Source organism: Ceratotherium simum, chromosome 33 (assembly GCF_057802395.1).
Source record: "Ceratotherium simum simum isolate JZ-2026a chromosome 33, ASM5780239v1, whole genome shotgun sequence".
NCBI lineage: Eukaryota > Metazoa > Chordata > Mammalia > Perissodactyla > Rhinocerotidae > Ceratotherium > Ceratotherium simum.
The window spans coordinates 11,222,343-11,247,878 of record NC_141932.1 but is presented as its reverse complement, the minus strand read 5'-3'; the positions used below and the strand labels follow the sequence as shown (position 1 = coordinate 11,247,878).

The 25,536-nt window shown below is 51.7% G+C and overlaps 2 protein-coding genes across 7 annotated transcripts; one reads left to right on the top strand and one right to left on the bottom strand.

The window, feature by feature from the left end:
- Positions 1-1,827: 1,827 nt before the first annotated feature.
- Positions 1,828-8,389, bottom strand: CTU1 (cytosolic thiouridylase subunit 1). The gene is given in 9 exon segments (XM_087421271.1): positions 1,828-2,136; positions 2,139-2,168; positions 2,171-2,437; positions 4,162-4,462; positions 4,465-4,496; positions 4,499-4,550; positions 4,552-4,576; positions 4,578-4,706; positions 8,050-8,389. Coding segments are annotated over 8 exon segments (1,092 nt in total). The 5' UTR covers positions 4,670-4,706; positions 8,050-8,389; the 3' UTR covers positions 1,828-1,843.
- A 6,265-nt stretch (positions 8,390-14,654) lies between these two features.
- LOC101407556 (sialic acid-binding Ig-like lectin 8) lies at positions 14,655-23,769 on the top strand. 6 transcript variants are annotated; one of them, XR_015549451.1, is made up of 9 exons: positions 14,655-15,176; positions 15,386-15,664; positions 15,882-15,929; positions 16,703-16,960; positions 17,617-17,713; positions 18,051-18,134; positions 21,087-21,195; positions 21,762-21,824; positions 23,678-23,691. XR_015549451.1 is itself a non-coding variant. In XM_087421267.1 (8 exons), the coding sequence occupies exons 1-8, from the start codon at positions 14,729-14,731 to the stop codon at positions 23,685-23,687; spliced, it is 1,287 nt and encodes a 428-aa protein (XP_087277393.1). In that variant the 5' UTR covers positions 14,655-14,728; the 3' UTR covers positions 23,688-23,769. The 6 variants fall into 6 exon arrangements, 4 of the variants coding, with proteins under 4 accessions (XP_087277393.1, XP_087277395.1, XP_087277394.1 ...); XR_015549450.1 differs by lacking the exon at positions 23,678-23,691 and having other exon boundaries at positions 21,087-21,438; XM_087421267.1 differs by lacking the exon at positions 21,087-21,195 and having other exon boundaries at positions 23,678-23,769.
- The last annotated feature ends 1,767 nt before the right edge of the window (positions 23,770-25,536 follow it).

The following is a 25,536-nucleotide window of genomic DNA, read 5'->3' as shown; positions in this document are numbered from 1 at the left end:
ACAGCAGAAATCTAACCAACCATCCACCTCCTGGTGGAGGGAGAAACTCGCTTTAACAGAAGGGGAAAGGTCCCTTGCACAAATCCATATTGGGTGAATCAGTGGCTGACCTGTAACGAGGACGCAGGTCCCCTGGCTTCCAGCAGGCAGCACAGTAAAAGGGTCAAAAGCTCCAGCTTCTTCTCTGATTTGCTGCTGTGTGACCTTGGGCAAGTCACTCCACCTCTCTGAGCCACAAGAGTATCCTTCGTAAAACTCGAGATCAAAATCCGTCCATTGCATCGCTGAGTTATCACAGGAGGGGTGCTCAGAGTCTGTGCCTCTCACGCAAGAATCGTCCTAACTGACCTTGATCATCTCGCGCCCCCTACAGCCCGATCTCCTCACTGCAGCCGGAATGATTTTTAGAAAATGGAAATCGGATCGACCTCTTTCGGTGGAAAGCCCTCCGACGATTCACCATCACTCTCAGAATAAATCCAAGTCCTTCCGGCCTCTAGAAGACCCTGCATGACCTGACCCTGGCTACTGCCCCCTCTCATCTCTTGCTATGCTTCTTCCTGCCCACTCTGTTCTGGACACACTTCCCTGCTGCCCCCTGGATTTACCACGCTTATTCCCACCTTCCAGCTTCTGCATCGGCAGTTCCCTGACTGGAAAGCTCCTCCCCTAGATGGCTTTGGGATTCGTTCCTTTGCTTTACTCAGGTCTCTCCTCAAATGCCACCTCCTCCAGGAGGCCTCGCCCTTACTCGTCTGGAAACTGGCTCTTGCTAACTCTCTTCTTGTCCTGTTTCATTTTTATTTGTTGCGTTAATCACTACCTGACATTATATATTTGCTTATGGTCTGTTTCTCCCAGCCGGTCAACTTCCTGAGGGCAGGGGCTTCCGTCTTTTGTGCACTGCTGTATTTCTGGCACCTGGAGGAAATCCTAGCACCTGGCACATGGGTCAAAGATGAGACACTCCACAAACGTTTGTTGAATGAATAAGTAACCTAATGCTCAATTAACTCACAGGGGAGGCGGGGCATCTGGTCCTTGCCCTCCAGCCCCATTGAAGTAGGAAAATTGAGACCCAAAGAGTGTGGATGGCCACATATGAGGGCAGGACCCAGGGTCTGGGGTTTGGGAGAGTCCTCTGTCCTGGGCTGGGCGGGGTGGGAGGAGAGAATCAGAGAGGCTGCTGGGAGGACCCTGGAGGATTTGAGCAGGAAGATGGGAACGGAGGGCATTCCTCACAAGGGACCAGCCCAGCACGGCCCGGAGGTGGGACTGGGAACACCAAGTCTCCCCAGGGTCAGGCAGGAAGCTTCTGGGCTCACACTTGCCTGGACGGGCAGGGCAGCAACCCTGAAACCCAGAGCCCCCTGGTGGCCAAACCCTGACATGGACAACGCAGTGGGCCACATTTACTGAGCACGTGATCAAATCCTCAGGACAGCGCTTTGATGGGGGGCTTCGATTCCATTTTCAGAAGAGGAAATGGAAGACCAGAGAGGTTAGGTCACCGACCCAGGCTCACCCAGCTCTGCCTCCAGAATCTGAGGCGTGGGGTGCCCACCCAGCTGCCCCTCACGCATCACACAGGCACTGGGGGAGACTCAGGTGGGGGTGGGGCACGATTGCAGTCTTGAAGAGCCCCAGGCCCACCTGGGTGTGAGCCCCCAGTTCGGTCCTTCTCCAGCTAGGTGACCACTGGGCCTCAGGCTACAACCAATGAGATCGTGGTGCGATGAATGAGATCCAGGAGTCCGGGCCCCTGGCTTCTGTAGGGTCACAGGCAACCCCTTCCGTCCCCCTCCCAACCTCACGCAGAAGCCCCGGGAGAAGGTAACCGGGTTTATTCAGTGTCGTTTACAGGCAGCCCCGCGCTCCCAAGCGGCGGATCCCGGCGGGAACCGGAGTCCCTAGAAGGCGGGGATGCGTCCAAGGCGGGGGCCCGCTCCCGCTCCACGTCTGGCGGCGGCCCCGCCTCGTCCAGCCCCCGGCGGCCCTTGCCGATGGCCAGGCGGGGCCGGCCGCGGTTCAGGCCGTCCAGGAGCGCGCAGGCCTGGCAGAGCGCGCGGCTGGCCAGCGCGCCGCAGCGGGAGCAGGCGCTGGGGCGGGGCCGCGGCCGGGCCAGCGCCAGGCGCCGGCCGAGTGCACGAGGTCCAGCACCGCCGACGACGCGCCGCCTCCAGGAGCTTGAGCAGGTGGCGCGCGTGGCCGCGGAAGGCCTCGGGCGCGTAGACGCACTCCTCGGAGAAGTAGTCGAGGCGGCGGAAGTGCGCGTACAGCACCACCTCCTTCTGCGAGGCCAGCTGCAGCGGGCGGCAGCGCGGCAGGGCGCCCCCCTCGCCCGGCGAGCCCAGGCCCCCGCCCCGGGCCAGCCGCGCCGCGTCGCCCCGCAGGAAGTTCATGAGCACCGTCTCCGCCATGTCGTCCGCGTTGTGGCCTGAGGGGGGAGAGAGACGGGGAGCAGGTGAGGCGGGGGCGGGGGGCGTTGCTGGTCATGGAGACCCCGGGGCACCGTGGTGCAGCCAGGCCCCAGAGACAGACGTGAGGGCGGGGGTGGCGAGTGGTGTGCACGGAGTGGGTGACCGGGCCATGGAGACCACGCCCCCCCCCCCCACGCTGTGGGGCAGCCAGGACCTAGAGAGAGACAGGGAGCAAGATCAGGTAGGAGCAAGGGGTGCAGGTCATGGAGACCCCGGGGACCGCGGGGCAGTCAGGACCCAGAGAGACAGGGAGGGGGCCTGGAGAATGGCACAGAGTGGGTGACCCGGCCATGACAACCCCCGGGGCACCATGGGACAGCCAGGTGGAGGCTGAAGGTGGACACAGCGAGAAACGAGAGGGGACACAGGCTCCGAGGAGCACCTTGGGGGTGCCCTCAGTGGCCACCCACTTATTGCAAACCAGGCCCTGTGCTGGCCGCCCTTTCACCTAGTGAGGAAAAGGGCTTCACGCCACCAAGATCATTGCAGCCTCAGTTGAGAGTGTCCTCCAGACTGCACAGGAGTCAAAATGGCACTTAATGGAGACTCTCAAGTGAGCTGTTGACAGAAGCGCCTCTGGAGATGCAGATCAGCGTGTTTAGAAAGACCAGGGAGAAAGTGAGGGAATATTTACACGAGAGTCACCGTAAAATTTAAGCTAAATCTCTACCTATCCTGCGTCTTGTCATCTTATCCTTGAGTCTATATAGTAAAACACTGGTCTTCTTAGGGGTTCTCAAACTGGTCCTGCTTCCCCTCCTCAGGGTCTTTGCATGAGCCGTTTCCTCTGCTCAGAACACTCTCCCACCTCCTATTCAGCCTTCACCTGTCACTCACACGGCCTTTGGGGCTCAGCTCACTCAGGAAATGCTTCCTCAATCCCCACCTTTCTCCCTGCACTAGGTCCTCCTGTTATCAACTCCCAAAGTCTGTGTAACTTTCCTTAGTAGCACTTGGGTTATAATTATGAATGTGACAAACGGGCGGGAGCAGAGACTGTCTGTCTTGTGCATCATTATAAGGGCAAACATTTGTATGTTTACTGTTTCCCAGTCTCTAAGCACTTCACACATAACTCATCCAATTCCCAGCAACGCCAGGACCTAGATACTACTACTATCCCCATTTTACAGAAGAGGAAAGCGAGATTAGGTCATCTGCTCATGGCTACATGGCTTGTATCTGGTACACAGTACATAGTCAGTAATTATTTGTTGCAGTAATGTTTGGGATGGTGTAAGCGAGTTATCAGAGAGGAGAAGCCGATAGAGAGGAGCTAAAAGACGCCGTGCGCTTCAGAGATGGCTTCTGATGGGAGATATCCCTTCACACCCCGCCTTTTATGGAGGGAGATACAAAGAATGTCATTTTCTTAAAAAGGCAGGGAACCACAGCTCTAGCCCCTAGAGAGTACCCCTCCACCCCTCTATTCGCCAGTGTGCGTGAGCAAGATGATGGCAGTGACTTAAAAAGTTGCCACGCCCATCCTAGGGACGCGCACGTACTGTGCCCATGACCTTCAGTGGGCATGCACACTTCTCCTTACTGAGATCTTCCACCTAGGGCACACCCAGAGTCTCCTTGACGGCTCCTCGGACACGCGCCCCAGCGCCCTTTCAATTCCCGCCCCTCGCGCCGGCGCATCATGCGCCTCTCCCTCCCGCTGCGCGCCTGCGCTCACCCGTCACGATGTGCGTGGCTCCCACCAGGCGGGCACCCTCCTCCAGCGCCCGGCGTCGCAGCACCCCGCAGAAGGTGCAGCAGGCGCGGCTGCGGCCGGAGCCGGCCGGGCGGCGGGCCACCGCGGCCATCGTCCAGCCCCCCAAGAGGTCTGGGGAGGCCACGGCGGTGAGCGGGAGCCCCCAGCGCGCCGCCTGGCGCCGCACGGCCGCCAGCGCCGCGTCCCGGTAGCCGCCGATGCCCTCGTCCACGGCCACCAGGCGCAGCGAGATGCCCAGGCGCGGCGCCAGCGCCCGCAGCACGCGTGCGCCAGCACCGTGGAGTCCTTGCCGCCGAGGCGCCCACGGCCACCACGGCGCCGGGCGGCAGCAGGCGACCCGCGACCACCGTGGTGCAGCACCTCGGCCTCAAAGGCGGCAGAAGCAGGCGCCGCACAGCGCGTGGCCAGAGCGCGGGCGGCGGAGGGCGGCGCGCGCCGTGTGGCAGGTGGCGCACTGCGGGGCGGGCATCGCGGGGTCCGGGCTGCGCGGGAGGGGCCGGCTTCTCCTGGACGGGGAGAGAGAGGAGGTGGGTTACATGTGGATTCCAGATCGAGAGCTTGTTGCCTCGGTTGCCTCCAGGGAGGCTGCCTGGATAGCGCCCCTGCCTGAAACAGACCCAGGGCCAGGCGCGTGCGGGTCCTGGAGTAAGCTTCTTCCTGAGTTGGGGGTTGGCTATATGTTCTGGCTTAAGGAGGCTGTTTCCTCCAGGAAGTCTTCTTGGATTGCACCCACTAAGAGGAGCCTCAGGAGTTGATTTCGGGGGGAAGAGAGGGAGAGACAAGCATATTATACAGAAAATTAGGTTGGATCCTGTTTAGAGAGATGGGGGTGCATATTAAGGACCAGTTTTCACAAGCCCCAAGGAGGCCACCCCCCGTACAGCCCTGATCAGAGGGACAGGGTGGAAACCACTGACCTGGGCCTCCAGGGCTGTTCAGAGAGCTTGGGAGGGGTCAGTGATCTAAGGATAGATCTAAGGATAAGGATAGAGGGGTCAGTGATCTAAACATTACTACAGGGGACTGCAGTAATGTTCGTGGAAGGGGATTGAGCTGGAAAAACCAATTGAATTTCACTTTGTGGGGCTGGGGTACTGTCTCTAGGAATGGGTCCCGATGGCATCCTCTGAAAGGCAGGTGATCACCTCCTCCAGGGAGACACAGAGGCAGCCTGGATCACACCTCCCAGAAGACCAACTGGAGTTGGTTCTGATTTGGGGGTGGGGGTGTGTGTGGACCTCCAGGATTGGACTGGACTCTGCTCTGGTATCAGAATCTCCCACAAGCTTCTGTGGCCTCATCAAGACATGGGTCAGCCCATCCTCGACCCCTTTCTGTTCTCCGCTTCCTACCTCATCCCAACTCACCCAGCCAAAACTCCAGTCCTCCAGCCACACCCTCCTTGGTCCCACCTGCCTGGTGAACCCATAAAACCCCACCAGGCTCAATCACCCTCCCCAAGCCACCATCACCTCCAGCCTGGACTTCTTCTGTAGCCTTCGGGCAGGTCACCCTGCTTCTAGGATTTACAATGTGTGGAATCATTTTATGTGACTTTGTGTTTACTGTCTGTAACCTCCTGGGGTTACGGGCCGGTGCCACTGAGATGGCTAACAGGCATCTCAAAACCCAGATTCCTGATTTCTTGTCCCAAACTTGCTTCTCCTGCAGTAAAGGGGAGTGCCGTCCTTCTGGGTGCTCAGGCCGGAAGCCTTAGGGTCCAGGACCCTGGGCTGCTCACTCTCTCTCCTCTTCTCAATCTCCCCGTGAGTGACTCCAAATTGCAACGTCGGGTCCTGACCTTCCCTCCAAATGCCCCACTGAGGATGCATCCCCCTGGGGCATCCTCAGACCTCAGACCCCAAGTGCCCAACCGGAACGTAGCAAATCTTGTTTGACTGTAGCTTCGAAACAGATCTAGAAGCCCACATTGCAGGGTCTCCAGGGCTGCCACCCTCGTCTGAGCCACCATCTCTCTCCTGGAATACTGCAGGAGGCTCCTCACTGATCTCCCTGCCTCTACCCACCCCCTCCTCTACACACACTATCCTCCACAAAGCCAGCAGGATCCTGCCCAGTATCTTCTCTGCATCCTCCTGTGCATCTCATCTCACTTGAGGAAAAGCTAATGGCCTGTGAGGCCCTACGCCAGCTGGCTCCCTTTTCCCACTCTCCCTCAGCCACACTGGCTTCTATGCTCAAATGCCCTGGGAACACTCCTGTCTGTAGGAGTTTGCATTGGCTCTTCCTCTTCCCATCCCTGGGCCCAGCAAGCAGCCTTCAGAACCCATCCACTCTGACCACAAGGCACAGCTGTCACAGGGGAGCAGTGCCCCCTTGAAATCTTTTCTCCCTCTGACTTTTGACTTGACCCTCCCTCTTCTCTCCTGGTTTTTCTCCTGCCAATTCTGCAGTCTCTTTTGGAGAGTCTTCTTCATGGTCCTCAGGTCCTGCCCAGCTCCTTCTCCTTGTGGGTGACTCTGAATTGTGACGTCCACCAGCCTGGTCCTCCAAATGCCCCACTGAGGAACCCCGCTGGACCTTCTCTCTAAGTCTCCAAACTGACTAGCCCTCCACCCTAGGCAGAAATCTGTTCTTGCCCAGCTGTTCCCTCTCTCCTAAAAGGACCACACCTTCCACCCAGCTCCTCTGCAGGAAGGGACCAGATCACCCTGGACTGATCTCTCCTCTCCCCCTAAATCTACAGTCACCCTGTCCTGGGAGTCCACCTCCTGAAGGAGGAATACCCAGCAGGAGATGAGTCTGTGCAGGTTATCAGAGACTCATAGGCCATGATATGGGGTGTTAAGTCTATTCAGAGGGAGATGGGAGCCATGGGAGGGTTTTGACCAGAGAAGGGATATGATCTGACTTAAGGATCCCTTTAGCTGCTGTGTGGGGAACAGACTGTAGGGGGCAAGGGCAGAGGCAGGGAGCCCATGGAGGAGGCTATGGCAACAGTCGGTGAGAGATGATAGTGGCCTGGACGGTGGTGGGGCAGTGGGAGTGGGAAGAAATGGTGGAATTTTGGATCTGTTTTGAAGGTAGAGTCCATAGGACTTGCACAAGACTTGGGTTGGGGCGGAGGGCGGGGTGATAAGAAAACATGAATGATTAATGACTTGGAGGTTTTGCGCAGAGCACCTGGAAGGATGATGGGACCATTTAGTCAGGGGGGACGACCAGGAATTCCATTTGGGCACGTCAAGTTTGAGGTGCTTGTTAAGCGTCTTCCCTTGAAGACTTTAGGGACCCCAGGCTGGGTCAGGCGCCTCCTGTGGGCTCGCAGAGCCATTTGTATGTCTCCATCCCAGCCTGACCACGACTCTACCTGTCATGGTGACAGACCTGTCTGCCTCGCTGTACTGTGAGCTCCCTAAAGGCAGGGACTGGGTCTGCCTCGTCCACCACTGTCTCCTCCCGCCTCGCGCAGAGCTTGGCACAGATTGGCGCTCAGTAAGTATCTGTAGGATGACGGAATGATAAATGCGCCCGGAGGACGGGACGCGGACCCCTGGGATGCTAGTCAGAAGGGTGGATAGTGTGTGACATCTTTCTATCAGGACACTGGTTCTAGAGCAGAATAGGGGCCTCCAGGAAGTACCCAATTGGAGGCGGCGGCAGAAGATGGTCGAATCCCGACCTGGGGGAGGGGGTGGGTGGGCAGGGAAGAGACAGGTCGGACTAGTGTCCACAGTGGGGATCTTGGCCAGAAGGCCTCTGGGATACAGGTATTGGGAAATCACAGAGGCGACGGTCACCACCCCCAGAGAGACCCTCAACCCTCACACAGCACCGCAACAAAGAGCGGCGCCCACGGGCCGACCCGCCGCGGGAGGAAATACTCACCTGGGCAGACCGCGATGCTAGGACGCACAAGCTGCTTAACACGCGGAGTCCCGGCACGGAAGTGGCTCGGAGACTACGACTCCCACAAGGCCTTGGGGCTGTCTTGCCTACAACTCCCAGAACCCCATGCAACAGCTCCGCCTGAAGTACCCGTGGAAGCTGCGCTAGCGTGGCCTACAACTCCCAGAAATCCTTGCGGCCCTTCCTTTCACTCTGCCTACCACTCCCAAAATGCACTTCTCTTGTTTCTCCTTTGCGCCTGCGCGCGGTCATAGGCTGCTCCGAGCTGCGTGTACCTGTTTTTTTGCTGTGGCAGCGCGCTCCTGCCGTGCGGGCTGGATTCTTATTATCTGCTTTTGTGGGATTGTTATACGCCTTTAAAGGGATTATAGAGCATACGATTTCTACCTGTTGTGGTGGGGTTGCGGGTGGGCATTGAAAATGGGGCTATAGAGGTTGGTCGCGAATGTAAAAGGAACAGATAGCGCATGCGCAAAGCAGACAGTCCTAGGGTGGGGGTTGGGAGTGTATGTGCGCGTGCTCTGCAGGGGTGGTAATGGTGCGCGTGTCAAATGAGAGTGAGCAGTGTGTGAGCTGAGGTCTGCGCGTGCGTCAGTCGTTAGTGATTTCGGGGGCTCTCTGCACGTGCGCTTGGCTCTGGGTGGTGGGTGAGATTGAGACCCCTTGCGCAGGCCGCGGCCGGTGAACTCGGTGCACACTTTCTTTCTCGTGGAGTTGGAGCTCGAGGATGGAGGGCCCGTGAGAGAAGTCTTGACGGGACCAGGAGACCCTAGAGACCCTGACTTCTGAGACTGAGGGATCCAAAGTCTCAGACCCCTGAAATCCAGTAGTCTCTGGGCCCGGGTCATGGAGACTCCGAATTCCAGTATCCCAGGGACCCCCAGACACTCTAGACAGAAGGGTCCAAAGGCTTATATTCTTCCCCACCCCCAAACCCAGGAGCCCAGAGGCCTGGAGACCCAGACCCCTGGGTCCCAAGAAGCCACAGAATCAGGGCTCCAGAGACCCCAAGACCCAGGGACTTGGAGACTCCTTCACCCACGCCCCTCAAAGGTCAAGGGCCTTGGAGACCCCTGAGACTCAAATCTGAGGCCCAAGGAGTCCAAAGACTCAGATCTCCCTAAACCCAGATCCCCACAAAACTGTAGCTCAAAGGTTCTCAAAGTGAAGAGGCCAGAACCTCAGAGATCCCAAGACTGAGATGGAGCCCCAGGGTGTGTGTGGGTCAGTGTTGGGTGATGGCATGAGAGGGACATGACGGGCACTGTGTCGCCCATGTTTTCCCCATGACTGGGGAACCATAATGCCTTAGTTTCAGTGTCTAAGGCTCGGTAACCTTTGACACCATTAAGGGTCGTCACAGGCCAGTCTGGTCATCACTGGCTTGTTGGCTCATTTGTTGAATGGCCGTTTCCTAAGGTCTCCTTGTGCCAGGCTGTCCCTGTGCTAGGTTCTGGTGACACAAATGAGGTTACTGTCTTCTGAACCCCCTACCTGGTGGGAGCAACAGAGACACAGTCAATACAGGATGATAAAACTTGACATGGAGTTTTAGGAACTCTGGGAGTTTGATCTCAATCCCTTGCCAGCCAGGGCATCAGGAAAAAAAAGATCAACCAGGGGTTACCATGTATCAGCCACTGTGCTTAGCACTTTAAATGCACTCAGTTTGCTCATCTGTAAAATGGGGATGATAATAGCAATACCTGCCTCATAGGGTTTGTGTGAAGTCAAATTGAATTAACAACACCTACGAAGAATTTAGAACAGTGCCTGGCACATAGTACATGCTGAATGCATGGTTATTGTTCTCATCTCATTTAATTCTCATGACAATGTTATATGTTACATATGAGGTGATACTACTATAATTTCTACTTAATAGCTGAAGAACTGAGGCTCAGAGAATAAGTCCCTTCCCTGGACTATCTGAGTGTAAAACAAGGATCAGTCAACTTTTTCTGCACAGAGCCATGTGGCAAATATTGTAGGCTTTGTGGGCCATGGGGTGTCTGTTGCAACTCTGTTCTTGTAGTGTGAAAGCAGGCTTAGACACCGACGTAAGAGGAGGAGGGTGGCTGCATTCCAAGAAAACGTTATTGATGGTCGCTGAAATTTGAATTTCATGTAATTTTCGTGTATTGGGAAATCTTTTGAATTGCCCCCCCCAACGATTTGAAAGTGTAAAACCATTCTTAGCTTGTGGGCCATATAAAAACAGGCAGCAGGGGCCGGCCTGGTGGCTTAGTGGTTAAGTGCGCGCGCTCCGCTGCTGGCGGCCTGGGTTCGGATCCCGGGCGCGCACCGATGCACTGCTTCTCCGGCCATGCTGAGGCCACGTCCCACATACAGCAACTAGAAGGATGTGCAACTATGACATACAACTATCTACTGGGGCTTTGGGGAAAAAAAGGAGGAGGATTGGCAATAGATGTTAGCTCAGAGCCGGTCTTCCTCAGCAAAAAGAGGAGGATTAGCATGGATGTTAGCTCAGGGCTGATCTTCCTCACAAAAAAAAAAAAAAAAGGCAGCAGGCCAGATTTGGCTGGTGGGCTACTGTTTCCTGATCTGTGTTCTTTTTTTTTTTCTTGCTGAGGAATATTTGCCCTGAGATAACATCTGTGCCAGTCTTCCTCTATTTTGTGTGTGGGTCGCTGCCACAGCATGGCCGCCAATGAGCGATGTAGGTCCGCACCCGGGATCCGAGTCCAGGCTGCTGAAGTGGAGCATGCCGAACTTAACAACTAGGCCACAAGGCTGGCCCCCTGATCCCTGTTCTTAAGCTTAGAAACGTGTTCATCTGTTTCTGTTTGTTGCGTTGGAGCATTTTCCTGCCATAACTTTTTACATCCTGCCAGGAGTAGAAGTCCACACGTTACATTTTCTGGTTGTTACGTTTCCTATATCTTGTTATGTCTAGAACAGTCCCCACCTTTTTTTTTCTCATAACATTGCTTTTATTTTGTTTTTTGTTTTTTTTCCTGTGGGAGACAAGGGGCCAGCAGTGTTACAGAATGTCCGACATTCTGTATTTGTCTAATTGTTTCTTTCACTGTCCTTTAAGTATCCCTCACCTGCCCCTAATTTCCATGCCTATGGTTATTGTCCTAGTTCAGGCTGCATCGTCTCTCCCCTGAATTCTCACCTTGCTTCCTCCCCAGGTTCCCCAGCTTCATCCACATTTCGTGTCACCCCTCCACGATGCCCACTGTCTGACTGAGGACAGATAGTTATTGCTTATTCCTGACTGTAGGAGGCAGCCTTCTAAGATGACCCCCAGTGATCCTCACAACCTAGAATTCATGCCCTTGTGTAATCTCCTTCCTATGAGTGTGGCTGGACCTAGTGACTTGCTTCTAATGAACAGAATACAATAGAGGCACTGTAATTTGGTTACTTCCAAAATTACGTTGCAAAAGACTGTGACTTTTGCCTTGTTCTTTCTCTTGCTGTCTGTTTTTCTCACGTTGATGAAGGCAGATGTCATTTCGTGAGCTGCCCAATCTTGGGAGGTACTGAGGGTGGCCTTCATCCAACAACCAGTGAGGAACCAGTAGTTATTTCAACTACACCCTCCATTGACATCTCGATTACAGCCTGTGAGAGACACTAAACCATGGGACCCAGCTAAGCTGCACCCCAAATCCACTGAATAGTTCCCACTGAAGAAGGAACTCTTACATTTCAGTCCCAGATACTCCATTCTGCTGGACATCATTGCCTTTCAAAACGTAGTGCAGATAAGAGGGAATCTTTGCTCTCTGGGGCTATAGAGACCCGATGGCCCACAAAGCCTAAAATATTTGCCACGTGGCTCCTTGCATAAAAAGTTGGCCAATCTTTCTTTACAGTCAGGCAGTCCAGGGAAGGACTTACCTTTGAGCCTCAGTTCTTCAGCTATTAAGTAGGAATTATAGTAGTACAGCCTCATATGTAACATATAACATTAATATTACGAGAATTAAATGAGATGAGAACAAGCCTTCCTGATCAAACCGGCTCTGAATCAGGACCACGGACAGCACCATCACCCTTTCCTGGGGATCCCCAGGAACCAGGTAAGTAGGCAGAGGGAGCGCCCCTTATTGGCAGTGATGACCACAGCTGGGGCAGAGATGGAGTTGGTCATAAACAGAACACAGAACTTGGTAGCTGGGGGAGGATCTCCAGCACAGTGGGGGAGTGAGTGGAATTGAGAAAATACCTGAGAGGCCAGGAATTCCCATGGTACCAGGATCATCCATGGAATTCACATCCTTCATGACTGCCTGAGAGTCCCTACCATGTCTACTTGGTCTATTCCTCCCTGAGACTTACCTTCCAGTCCAGAAGAGCAAGAGCCCCTCCCACCCCAGCCTGTGCTTCCCCATCCCAGCCGCCTCCCCTATGGCACTGGAATTGTCAGGTAACCTGTCTGTTTCCCGATGAGATGTTGCTCTCCTCAAAGGCAAGGGCTAGATCTGTCATATTCACCCCTTTACTGGAAACCTGAAGGCACAGTGTACATGGTTGTTGAATGAATGACTAAATGAATGAAATTTCCTCCCCAACTTCACGGGACGAGTTGACAATTCTTCCTTCTCGGATTGACATAAGCTTCCCATCTCCCAGCCCGATGAATCCTGGGCAGACAAAGATTGATGGAGTGGCTTCTGGTGCAGACAATGATGCATGAGACAGGGCACCTGTGTGATTTGGCCAATTAACTTGCCAACTCTGGACTTTGGTGTCTTCTTCTTTAAATTGGAGAAGTGGGGCTACAAGGTCCTCCAGCTCTGTTGGTCTGTCAGTCATAGTTCCTCTTTTGCACACAGATTCTCTGTGGCTTCCCCGTATCTGTCCTTCCCATTCTTCTGCTTTTCTTTGCAGATTGGGGATCACAGGAAACAGGCAGAGCATGGGCAAGCCTTTCTGACCACAGATGCTGCAACTTTCCCAGCAGGGAGAGAGTGAGTGGCCAGGACAGGGGGCCCAGCAGGGGGATGGGGCTGCAGGCTGAGATTCCAGCTGAAAATGCAGGAAATGGTGATGGTGTGGGACTGTCTATGCATGCTCAAACCCTGCACCTTCCTTCTCCTTGATCACAGCACTGACTGTACTCTGGGTTTGGGTGATAGTTCTGGGAAGGGGATAATATGGGATGGGCAGATTCATGAAGTTGAATAGAAGAAAAGAGCCTGTAATTTTTTCTGTGTATACAAAGTCTTAAGGAAAGCATGTGCAAAGCCATAGTACTAAAGGCAGCATGCTCAGATGATAAAACTAGAGAGCAAAACTGAAAATCATTTGGCATTACAGTGAGGCTGGGGCTCTTTGGGGGCAGTGGGGTGTGGGGATAAGGAGAGGGACCAAGGGGGAGGTCCTGGGTGCTCCCAACATTCTATTTCTTGGAGGGTGTTCATTTTGTGGCAAATCACTGAGCTGTTCTTGTGTGGGCACTTCTCTGTATGCGTCTTATGTTTTCCCCCCAAAAAATTTCAAGAAAACTGACAAGTCTCTGAGGAACCACAACCTCCTAGGATTGCCACCACTTCCTCCAGCCCCCACCACACAATTAAAAATAACCTTCTGTGTATTGAGGTGCATGTCTCTTCTCTCACGAAATCCTCACCATCCCTGAAGGTGGATGACCCCCAGATTTGGCATTCCTTGCTCTGTGTCTCCTGAACACCAGGTTTCCTGGGAGCAGAGCCTGCTCGGGCAAAGGCTTGGAGGCCAGCAAACCACACCATGCTCCAGAGCAATGAGGAGAAACATGGCCCCTTGAGACACCAGCGATGAAGAAATCCATCGTGTTCTCCAGACAGCCTCAGCGAATGGGAAAGTTTCTATCCCTTTCGAAATCTGCCTCTTCCCTCCTGCACTTTCTTCCCTTCCAAAACTCATGGTGCAGAGAATCACAACCTCAGTTTCCCAGGGGTCCTGTGGGCTGGACTCCCCTCAACACCCTTAGCTGTGCTAACACACAGAATCCTCGCCTCCACCGCCAGAGTGTCCCCTCTGCCCAGTCCTCCTGAGACACAGCCTCCAACCTGGAGTGAGAGCGACACCCTACACTGCCTGTGTGTCCCCCATCGCAGCCCCCATCACAGGGAGCTCCAGCTGTCAGGACACTTGTTGTCTCCCCACTGGATGGTGACTCAGGTCTGCGTCCAGGGCTGGTATATGACCTCGTGAGCAGAGAGGGGATGGCCACCATGGTGATGCTGAGAGAGGGAGGTCAGTTGGCCTCCCTCATATCTCGTGTCCCTGAGTCCCACCCCTGGCTGGAATGACCTCCACAGACAGACTCAGGGGGTTTGGCCAGAAGCGACCAGTTTTCACTTTGCAGAAAATGATCCCTGAGGGAAAGGACATCGACAGGGAGGCAGCAGATGGGACTCAGGCCCTGCATGGGCTGTGAATTTGGGTGAGGACCTCACACTCCCTGGCCCAGGGTCCCCAGGAGTGGACGTGGTTGGTGGTTGGTTGACTCCATGGGGTGTACCGGCCCTGATACAGTCTGGGTGTGAAGTTCCTCCTCTGAGGAGGGTCACTGTTCTGACCTCACCCTCATCTTCCTGTTAACGTCTCCTCTAAATCTTGCAATTTTTAGTTCCTGAGAGAGAACCCTGAGAAAAAGCCTTTCCCAGAGAACCCGGCACAGCCAACCCCAGACATGCTACTGCTGCTGCTGCTGCTGGCCCTGCTGTGGTGGAGGGATGGGGCCGAGGGATGGAGGGAGCCGGAGGAGGATGACAAACAGAATTATCCACTGCAAATGCAGGACTCAGCGACGGTGCAGGAGGGCCTGTGTGTGTTTGTGCCCTGCTCCTTCTCCTACCCTAAGAGTGGCCGGGCTTATGTTAACTCAGCTCACGGCTACTGGTACCAGGAAGGGGCAAAACCACACCAGGATGCTCCTGTGGCCACAAACAACCCAGATCATAAAGTACAGGAGGAGACCCGGGGCCGATTCCGCCTCCTTGGGGACCCCTGGACCAATGACTGCTCCCTGGACATCAGAGATGCCAGGAGGACAGATGATGGAAAATACTTTTTTCGAGTGGAGAAAGGAAGTGTGAAATATTCTTATACAAGTAACCAGCTCTCTGTGCATGTGACGGGTAAGGTGCTGGCTCCAGGAATCACCACAGAGGAAGGACATGGGGGTCCTGGGGCAGAGCAGGGAGGGAGCTTTCCATCCTGGGAGGGGTTTGGGGGTAAAACAGGTCAGGGGTCAAAGGGAGGAGCTGGATCCAAGCCTGAGGCTTCTCTCAGGGCAGCTCCTCGGACCCTCTCTCCTGATCCCTGTGTCTCCCTCTCTCCTCACCAGCCCTGAACCATACACCGAACATCCTCATCCCACAGACCCTGGAGTCTGGCCGCCCCAGGAACCTGACCTGCTCTGTTCCCTGGGCCTGTGAGCAGGGCACGCCCCCCATCTTCTCCTGGATGTCGGCTGCCCTCACCTCCCTGGGCCCCAGGACCAACCTCTCCTCGGTGCTCACCCTCACCCCACGGCCCCAGGACCATGGCACCAACCTCACCTGTCAGGTGAAGTTCCCCACAACTGGTCTAACTGTGGAAAGGACCATCCAGCTCAACGTCAGCTGTGAGTGCTGGGCCAGGATGCCCGGATCCTGAGGGCAGTGAGGATGGGGGTGTCAGGGTCTCAGATACTGGTGGTGGGTCCCAGAATCTAGGCTGGGAGGGGGTCAGGAGGATGCCCACTTCCACCCTTCCGCCATTTATGCAGCTCCTGGGGACAAGGACCCGTGTCCACCCAGCCCTCACCACTGATGTGGGGCCACCTTGTCTTTCTGTGCCAGACTCTCCACAGAGCCTGACCGTCACTGTCTTCCCAGGAAACAGCACAGGTAGGAAGGAGCTGTGAGCATCTGTCCCCATCAGCCCCTCACTCCCCTCAGAATTCTCCACCCCCCTCGGCTCCACAAGGAGAAAGGGCAACATTCACACAGCAGAGCCCATCTCTTGAGGCTCCTTATCACCCATCTCCTGAGGAATCCTCCAGTCTCATCTTTTTATTTTCCCTAACAACTTTTTAGGTATTTTGAACAGGTAATATATTCACATGGTCTAAAATTCACAATGCACAGCAGAGTCTGTCCTCAGATGCCCAGTCCACTCCCAGGAAGTGACCAGTGTCCACAGGCTGTTCTGGGCCTTGGTTTCTTCAACTAAATGATCTTACAGGTCATTTGACGTCAGTAGTACAGACTGTCCCCATTCTTCCCCGTGACTGTGCCGTATTCCACGGCCTGGCTGGATTCTGATTTGTGTGCATCTTCTGTTAATGGAAAAATCATGGCATTTGTTTTCTTCTACAAACAGAAACACGGAAATGAATACTCTTGTGTCTCCTTTGACACGTGTGTGTGTGTCTGTGGGGTAACTTCCTAAAAGCAAAATATGGCTGCTTCCTATGCTCTTTCTAATTTTGAGAGATATGGTCAAGTTGCTCCGCACGGAGGGTGGACAAGTGTACATTCCACAAGTGAGGGGTCAAAGTGTGCGTTTCCCTGCACTTCAAATTACGTCTGCGTGTCTGTCCTCCTCATCAGGTCTCCTGCATCATTTTATTTTCTCTCCATCTCTTTGTCTCTCTGACCCTCTGTCTCTTCTTCTCCAGCACTCACAGTCCTGAGGAACGGCTCATCTCTTTCAGTCCTGGAGGGCCAGTCCCTGCGCCTGGTCTGTGTTGTCGACAGCAACCCCCCTGCCAGGCTGAGCTGGGCCCGTGGGAGCGAGACCCTGAGCCCCTCACAGCCCTTGAACCCTGGGGTCCTGGAGCTGCCCCGGGTGGAGTCAGGGCATGAGGGTGAATTCACCTGCCAAGCTCAGCACCCTCGGGGCTCCCTGCACGTCTCCCTGAGCCTCTCTCTGCAGAGTGAGTGCACCGGTGGATGGGGGAGGGGCTGGAGGAGGAGGAGAGCACCCACCCCACCCCACAGTCCACCCAGCAGCCCCCTGAGCTTCAGAGGGGAGCTCAGCTCTGCTCTGTGCTCGTTTGTGAGGCCTGGAAATTCCCTGGGACTGAGTCTCACTGTCATCTTCCTGCCAGACCAGTGCTGTGGGGTGGGGCAAGGGCTGGAGGGGGAGCCAGGGAAGGAGGTGGGTCTTGGAGGAGAGGGGCTGGGGCCTGGACTGGTGTGTCTGGGGACATAAGGTCCTTGCTTTTTGGGGCTGGGAGGAGGGTCAGGCGAGTGTAGGACATACCATGGCCACAAAATTGAAAGATAAGTCAAAAAAATCTTAGTAATCAAAAGAAATAATACTGAAATGCAATATTTTTTAAAAAAATAAACATAAATGCCATGAAGAACAAAATATCAATATCTTAAATAAAGACAGGCTGCAACCCAGCACTTGTATGCCTCACTCTCCTCACCCTAACCACCCCGCCTCCCATACCCCCATCCCCATGTCTCTGTTTCTCTATCTGGTAAAGTGGACTGCACACAGAAGTGTGGGGTCCTACGGGGAGTGGGAGGAGAAGAAATTGAGCTCTCGGAGGAGAACAACCAATAATCCAATCCTCTGCAGGAAAAGCGTGTCCTTTATCAGGAGTGGCGCTGGGTGCAGTCTGGGGAGCAGGTGTTAAGACTCTACTCTTTCTGTCCTTCTGCATCATCGTCATCATGTGAGCAGGGACCTGGGGAGGGAGGGAGAGCCCTGGGGAGGGAAGGGCAGGCAGCCACGGATCATTGAAGCCAGAGCTGGGGGACTGGGTGGGTCCAGAGCCTGAAGCAAGGGCAGGAAGGAGACCCCTGGCACCCAGGTGAGTCTGTCACAAACCCCGGGCCCCACTGTCGGGGAAGGGGGAGCCTGTTGTCAACCCTGGGGTCTCTGGGACGCGACCACGCCTCTCCTATCTCAGTCTCCCGTCCAGCCCCTTAAGAGAGAGCAGAGGAGGGGTCAGTCTGCCCACTGCACCCTGAGCTGGCCAGACTGAAAGGCTCTCTGGTCTCTTCACTCAGAGTGAGGTCCCGCAGGAAGAAAGCAGCAAGGCCAGCGGTGGGCATGGAGGACACAAGCATGGAGGGTGCAAATGCAGTCACAAGGTAAGTCTCTCAGTGAGTGACCTGTGTATCTCGCCATCCAGCATCTTGCCTGGACGCCTCCCCCAGGATGGCTCCCTGAATTGCTCTGCTCAGCATGGCCAAAGTTGTTCTCCTCATCTCCTCCTCCTCCCCCAGGGTCAGATCCTCATCTAACTGACAGCAGGACAGCCCCCTCCTCTTTCCTTCAGGCTAGGATCAGAGGAATGACCTTCTTTCTGTCCTGCCTTTCTTCTGCTTCGGCCAAATACTCACCCCGTCTTTTCCGTGTTTCCCCTTAAGAACAGGTAGCATCAGTCTCCCTCCCTCCTTTTTGACCCCTGTCATTGCTGAGGCTTCAGGAGCTCTTTCCTGGACCCCTCATCTCCCTGCCCCTCATCTCCCTTGCTCTACACAGAGTGATCATCTAAAAATCATCATTGTCTAATTCCTCTGTATTTGAACATCTGTTTGCCCCCATCACCTAGAGCAGAGGCCGGCAGAGTTTTTCTTTCAAGGGCCAGAGAGTAAATGACTTTGGCTTTGTGGGCCATACGGTCTGTGTTGCAGCCACAAAACATTGCTATTGCAGTGTGAAAGCAGCCTTGGACCATATGTAAATGAATGAGCATGGCTGTGTTGCAGTAAAACTTTATTTAGAAACACAGGTATGGGGCCGATTTGACTCATGGGCTGTAGTTTGCTGACCCCTGACCTAGAGAATGAAGCTCACACTCCTCAGCCTGCAGCCCTGCATATGCTGGCCTCTCAGCACCTACCTCTCCAGAAGGGCCAGGGTTAGGGTGAGGAGGGTGAGGCACTCGCCCCAAGTGCAAAACTTAGAAAGGTGACAAAAATCTCAGCAATCGAGATAATACTTCAATGCACTGTTTATAAAAAATCAAAATTAATGAAAAAATTTCATGAGGAGCAAAATATAAAAAATCTGAACAATGGTAGGATCAGTAGACTCAAGTTAGTTAATAATAATTTAAGATCATAACTTGGTCAAGAGAAATTGTCACACATGGCAGTGTTCTCAGCTGAAAACGAGAGAGTCAGAGAAGCAGATTTTGAAAATATTCTCTCTGCGTTTGTTTCCAGTAAGGCCACGAAACCAAAATTATAACAAATTCTGATTTGGGTAGCCATAAAACCTTTAAACTTAATGTTCAAATACACTGTGCATTTCAGGTTTTTAATAATATTTCAATTATTTTAATGTTCTGGAAAAAATTGACCACTAAAATCCTTAAAAACCTATGTAGAGAGGGACACATTTTTCTTCTGTCTGAGGCTCCAGTAGGTTCAGAAAGGCATTCTTACTAATCCTGGGTTATATAAATTTTTGATTTTCCCTTCTCCATGGTGTTTTTTTGCATTTAATTGATTCAAAATATCTTGCATGAAAACATTATTTATCTCAATTACAGAGGTTTTCAGCTCCCCTTTTAAATTTGCATTTTGGGCAAGTGCCTCACTTGCCTCACGCAGTCCCACTGTCCAGTCCTCTTCCTCCACTCCCCCCACCGCCCACTCTGCTCCATCCACAGTGGACTTTTCATCGGCATCAGTCAGAACTAGGTTACTTGTGCCTCCGGGTCTCCGCATGGGCTGTTCCTCCTCTAATGCTTTTCCATCTCCATTTCCACTCATTCATTCCTGTTCATCCTCCACGCTCTTATGGATATGTCACACTTTTCACTTATTTATTGCATTCAGAATGTGACTGGACATCTTTGGAAGGTTGTGATAGTGGGTAACGTGCATCTTTTCATTCATCAATTCCTCCAGGAAATGTTATTGAGCACCTACTGAGTGATGAGCACTGTAGGTGACAGAGACTCATCATGAAAAATATCTAAAATCTTGGCTCAATGAAGTTGTTTTCTAGACAGAGGATGATAATCAAACTAGTGAAAAAAAAAAAACAACCAAACAACAAATAAGTGAATAGAATGTGCAAGTTAGACGTGTGCTTTGGGGAAAATGCAGGGTACAGAGAAGAGGGAGAGTTGGGAAGATGACTTGTGGAGTGCTCTTGGGATTTATTTATTTCTTGTAGTGAAAATTTCATCACAAATTTACCATCATAAGGATTCTTAAGTGTACAGTTGTGCAACAGATCTCTAGAACATTTCCATCTTGCAAAACTGAAACTCTGCACCCATTGACTACCCACTTGCCCCGCCACCCCAGCCCCTGAAAATGCCATTCTACTTTCTGTCTCCATGGGCTTGACTACTCTAGACACCCCATATTAGTGGAATCATGCAGTATTTGCCTTTTGTGTGACTGGTTTATTTCACTTAGCATACTGTCCTCAAGGTTCATCTATGTTGTGGTATGTGACAGGATTTCCTTTGTTTTAAAGGCTGAATAGCATCCCAATCTATGTATACACCACATTTTCTTTATCCATCCATCTGTCACTGGATATTTGAGTTGCTTCCACTTCTTGGCTACTGTGAATAATGCTGCAGGGAACATGAGTGTGCAAATGTTTCTTGGAGATTCTGCTTTGAGTTCATTTGGATAAATACTCCTAAGTGGAACTGCTGGATCGTACGGCAATTCCATTTTTAATATTTTGAGAAACCTCCGTACTGTTTTCCATAGTGGCTGCACCATTTTACATTCCCAGCAACAGTGCACAAGGGTTCAAATTTCTCTGTATTCTCACCAACACTTGTTCTTTTTTTTTTTTTTATAGTGGTCATTCTAATGGGTGTGAGGTGATATCTCATTGTAGTTCTGATTTACACTTCTCTGATGATTAGTGACGTTAAGCATCTTTCCGTATCCTTATTGGCCATTTATATATTCTTTGGGGAAATGTCTAATTCAAGTTCTGTGCTCATTTTTTAACGGGTGTATTTTTGTGGTTGTTGTTGATTTGTGGGAGTTCTTTATATATTCTGGATGTTAACCCCTTATCTGTTACATGATTTGCAGATATTCTCTCCCATTCCGTAGGTTGGCTTGCAGTTTTGTTAGTGATGTTTGAGCAAAAACATGAAGGAGGATCAAGAGTTTTCAATTTGACTGTGTGATCCAAGAGCCCTGCAGGCAGAGTGAACAGCAGGTGAAAACAGTCAGACACAGGAGGCTGACCAGTGAGTGAGGAGCAGCAAGGATGTCCAAGTGATTACACAGAGGGAGGCAGGGCCAACAAGCAGGAAATGAGTTTGGGGAAGTCAGCGTGTGTGTACATCACGTCTGCACACACAGGACACTGTGGGCATCTGGAGACTTTCAGGCAGAAGAGGATCCTGATCCCACTTTTCATTTTTACAGGATCCCTCAGGCTGTTGTGCACAGAGAGACTGTGTGTATCAGGGAAGTTAGAAAAGGGGCTGGTGAAACATTCAGGCAGGAGATGATGGTGGCTGGAGCCAGGATGGCGTGAGGGTGGGGCCTGATCGGATTCTGGGTGAATTCTGAAGTTAAGGCTACTGAGAGTTGATAATGGACTGGGAGTGTGGTGTGAGTGACAGAAAGGGGTCAAGGATGACTCCTAGATTTCTGCACTGAGCAGCCAGAAAAGTGGAGGCAACAATCACTGAGGTTGAGATGATTGGAGGAAGAGATTTGGGGGAGAAAAGGAGAAGTTCGGTCTGAATATGTTGAGTTTTCTGTTTGTTTTGACAGGGAATGGGCATTTCAAGTATACCTTTGGATCAAAGTCTTTCCAGAGAGGAGAAGGAGCTGGAGGTACGGAATTGGGAGTCATCAACCTATTAGATGAGATGAAGCCAATGTAGTGGATGAGGTCACGGAAGAAAGTCAAAGAAGGAAAGAGATGGGGGCTGCTCTGATATTTAGGGGCAGGGAGATGGGGAGCATCCAGCAAGGGGGCTTCCAGCTATGTCAATGGACCCAGAAAGTGTGATGTCTTGTAATTAAGTCTAAAGGGGCTTTCCTTTAGGGCAGGTGTGCAGTCGGGTCACCTGCTGCTGCAAAGTCCAGAGAGGTGAGGACTGAAAGATGGCTATTTGGATTTCACCAGCAGAGGTCACTGGTAGCTTGATAACAGCAGTATCGGGAAGTGTGTGTGTGTGTGTGAATCTTAATTTGAATTATGAAGAGAATGGGAGGGGCAAAAATATTAACAATTCTGTTGAAATGTTCTCTTGTCAAGAGGAGCAGCAGAGAAGGATGCTCCTTGGCAGCACTAGTCACTCTCTTCCATGTGAGTCTGTGTTACTTTCTTGTTGCTGCTGTGATGAATCACCACAAATTCAGTGGCTTCCAACAACCTAAATTTATTATCTTACGGTTCTGGAGGTCACAAGTCCAAAATGGGTTTCACTGTGCTAAAAGGAAGGCATTGGCCAACAGGGCTGAGGCCCCTTTTGGAGGCTCCAGGGGAAAATGCATTTTCTTGCCTTTTCCATCCTCTAGAGGGCGCCTGCCTTCCTTGGTTCGTGGCCTCCTCTTCCTCTATCTTCAAGGCCAAAAGTACAATGTCTTCAAATCTTTCTCTGCCTCCTTTCACATGTAAAGACCCTTTTGATTACCTTAGGCCCTCCCAAATAATCCAGGAGAATGTCCCCATCTCAATATCCTTCACTTAATTCCATCTGTAAAGTCCCTTTTCCTTATGTAGTCTAACACATTCACAGGTTCCTAGGGATTAGGGCTTGGACATCACCTTGGACAGCCACCATTGGGGGGGCTGTTATTCTGCCTACCACAGGGACATAATTTCTTTGACTGACTTGTCCTTCCACCAAACTGCGAGCTTCCCAAGGGCAGGTGACATGCCTGAATCAAGGCCCTATAATCCTCTCTCGCTTACCCAGTTCCTGTCCAACACACCATAATTCACAATTAGATATTTATTTGCTTAACTCATATTTTGCTGCCTTCCTCAATTAAAGAGTAAGCCGCAAGAAGTCAGGGTCTGTGTCTGCTGTGTCCACCAGAGAACATCCAGCACCCAGCTCAGGGCCTCACACACAGGGGGCCTCACGCTTCGTGGTCAGAAAGAACTAGATTGGATCCTGGTTTCATCAGGGATATTTTGCTGAGGAAGATTAGCCCTGAGCTAACATCTGATGCCAATTCTCCTCTTTTTGCTGAGGAAGATTGGCCCTGGGCTAACGTCCGTGCCCATCTTCTTCTACTTTATATGTGGGACGCCAGCCACAGCATGGCTTGATAAGCAGTGCCTAGGTCCGTGCCGGGGATCTGAGCCTGCGAACCCAGGGCTGCCAAGCAGAGTGCACGAATTTAGCCACTATGCTTCCAGGCTGGCCGCTTCCTCAGGGACTTTGAGCATGTTGCTTACTTTGATCATCGCCGTTGTCATATATATAAAATGGAGACAATGATAATATCTTCCTTATGGGGTTGTTGTGGGAAGCTCATGAGATTAGCAAGCACCAAATAATGTGTTCTTTAAATATCAAATATTCAAGGAAAACATAAAGAAAGGAGATGTCACGAAAAATGTATGTGGGATGAATGGAAGAAGGAATACGTGGGGTTCCCTCCTGGACACTCGCTGTCTTATCCTGTCCTTACTGTTCTGCTCTGACTCCCTTCTCTCTCCCTCTACTCAGGGTCCCCTGATTGAATCCCAGGAGAGCAGCTTCCCAGACCACCCTCCCCCAGATGTGGCTGCCCCCTGCTCAGGGGAGGAAGAACAGCTCCATTATACATCCCTCAGCTTTCATGGGATGAAGCCTCGGGATCCACAGGAAAGGGAGTCCGCTGCTAGTGAGAACTCAGAGATCAAGATCCACAAGTGAGATACTGCAGAGACTCGACCCTGGCTTGAGAGATCACAGCTCCTGTGGGGCAAAGAAAAAGTCAGGTGCTGTAGAGTTAAAAATCCCACTAAATAGTGTAAAGAACAGAGACTTTGGAACCAAAGAGTTTGAGTTTGCATCCACGCTACCTGTTTACAAAGTAAGTGACAGACTGACTGCTACCTCTCTGTGCCTCAATTTCCTACTCTGTGAATCAGGGATGGGAAGCCCTACCTGCCAGTTTAGTGAGAATTCTTGCAGTAAAATCCTATCAGAGCACCTGCCACAAAGTGTATTCTGAACACATGCTGGATCACCATGCTTTGGACAGTAAGGTCCTGCTGGGAATTTCTCCTGACTCTGGAGGGGACCAGCGCCAGACCTCAGACCTTGCACAGTGAGATCCCTCCTCCTGGAATGTCCATGCACCAGGCCATCATCTTCCTGTGTCTTTGAAAGCTGAGCCCAAGTGGTGGACATTTGCATTGCGATGGGACAGTCAAGCAGCAGCTCATGATCGCCCCCTATAGAGACAAACCCGGTGAATGAGAAAGGTTCTCAATCGATCACATTACCTTCTGATGAATGAAGCAAATCATCCCAAAATTGCCCTTTGGCCCCCACACAAAGACAGGACTATTTCTCAGCAGTCACTTCATAAAGTAGTCATTGTAAAAGGAAATCAAAGATTGGGTGAGGCACGAAAAATTCCCTACAAAAGGACCCCAACAAATTTATAATAGCACCAAAAAAACATAAAGGACAAAGGAACAATTTTTTATTTAAACATGAAATACTTTTGCACTGAGAAATAGGGAACATTGCTGAGGGAAGTTAAAGAAGATCCAAATGAATAAAGAGATATACCATGTTCATGGATGGGAAGACACGGTTTTGTTAAGATGTCACTTTTCTCCATATTGATTTATGTGTATATATATATATATAATATATAAGTTGAGAAGCTGATTCTAAACTCTATATGGAAATGTAAAAACCTAGAATAGGAAAACAGTCTTGGATAGGAACACCACAGTTGGAGACATCAGACTTTTCTATGAAGTAGAGTCATTAAGAGAGTGTGCTGTGGACAGAACAGAGTCCATAAATAGACGCACACATTATACACGATCCACTGAACAGCATCTAGTCTATTCATTTTGGAAAGGAAGGATATTTCAACCAATGTGGTAGAACAAGTGGATCAATGTTTGGAAAAAATGAACTATATATATATTATAATTGGTTTCTATAAGTAGAATCATGCAGTATGTACTCAAGTGGCTTTTTCACTCAGTATTGAATTTTTTGAGATTCATCCATTGTGTGTGTATCAGTACTTTGTTCCTTCATTGCTGAGTAGGTTTCCAGTATATCACAGTTTGTTTACCCTTGTTTTTGTTGATGAACATTGGGCTTGTTTCCCGTTTTTGGCAATTATGAATAAAGCTGCTGTGAATATATTTCTACAAGTTTTATTTTTATTTTTTATTTTTAATTATTTATTTATTTAGTGAAGAAGATCAGCCCTGAGCTAACATCCATGCTAATCTTCCTCTTTTTGCTGAGGAAGACCGGCTCTGAGCTAATGTCCATTGCCAATCCTCCTCCTTTTTTTCCCCAAAAGCCCCAGTAGATAGTTGTATGTCATAGCTGCACATCCTTCCAGT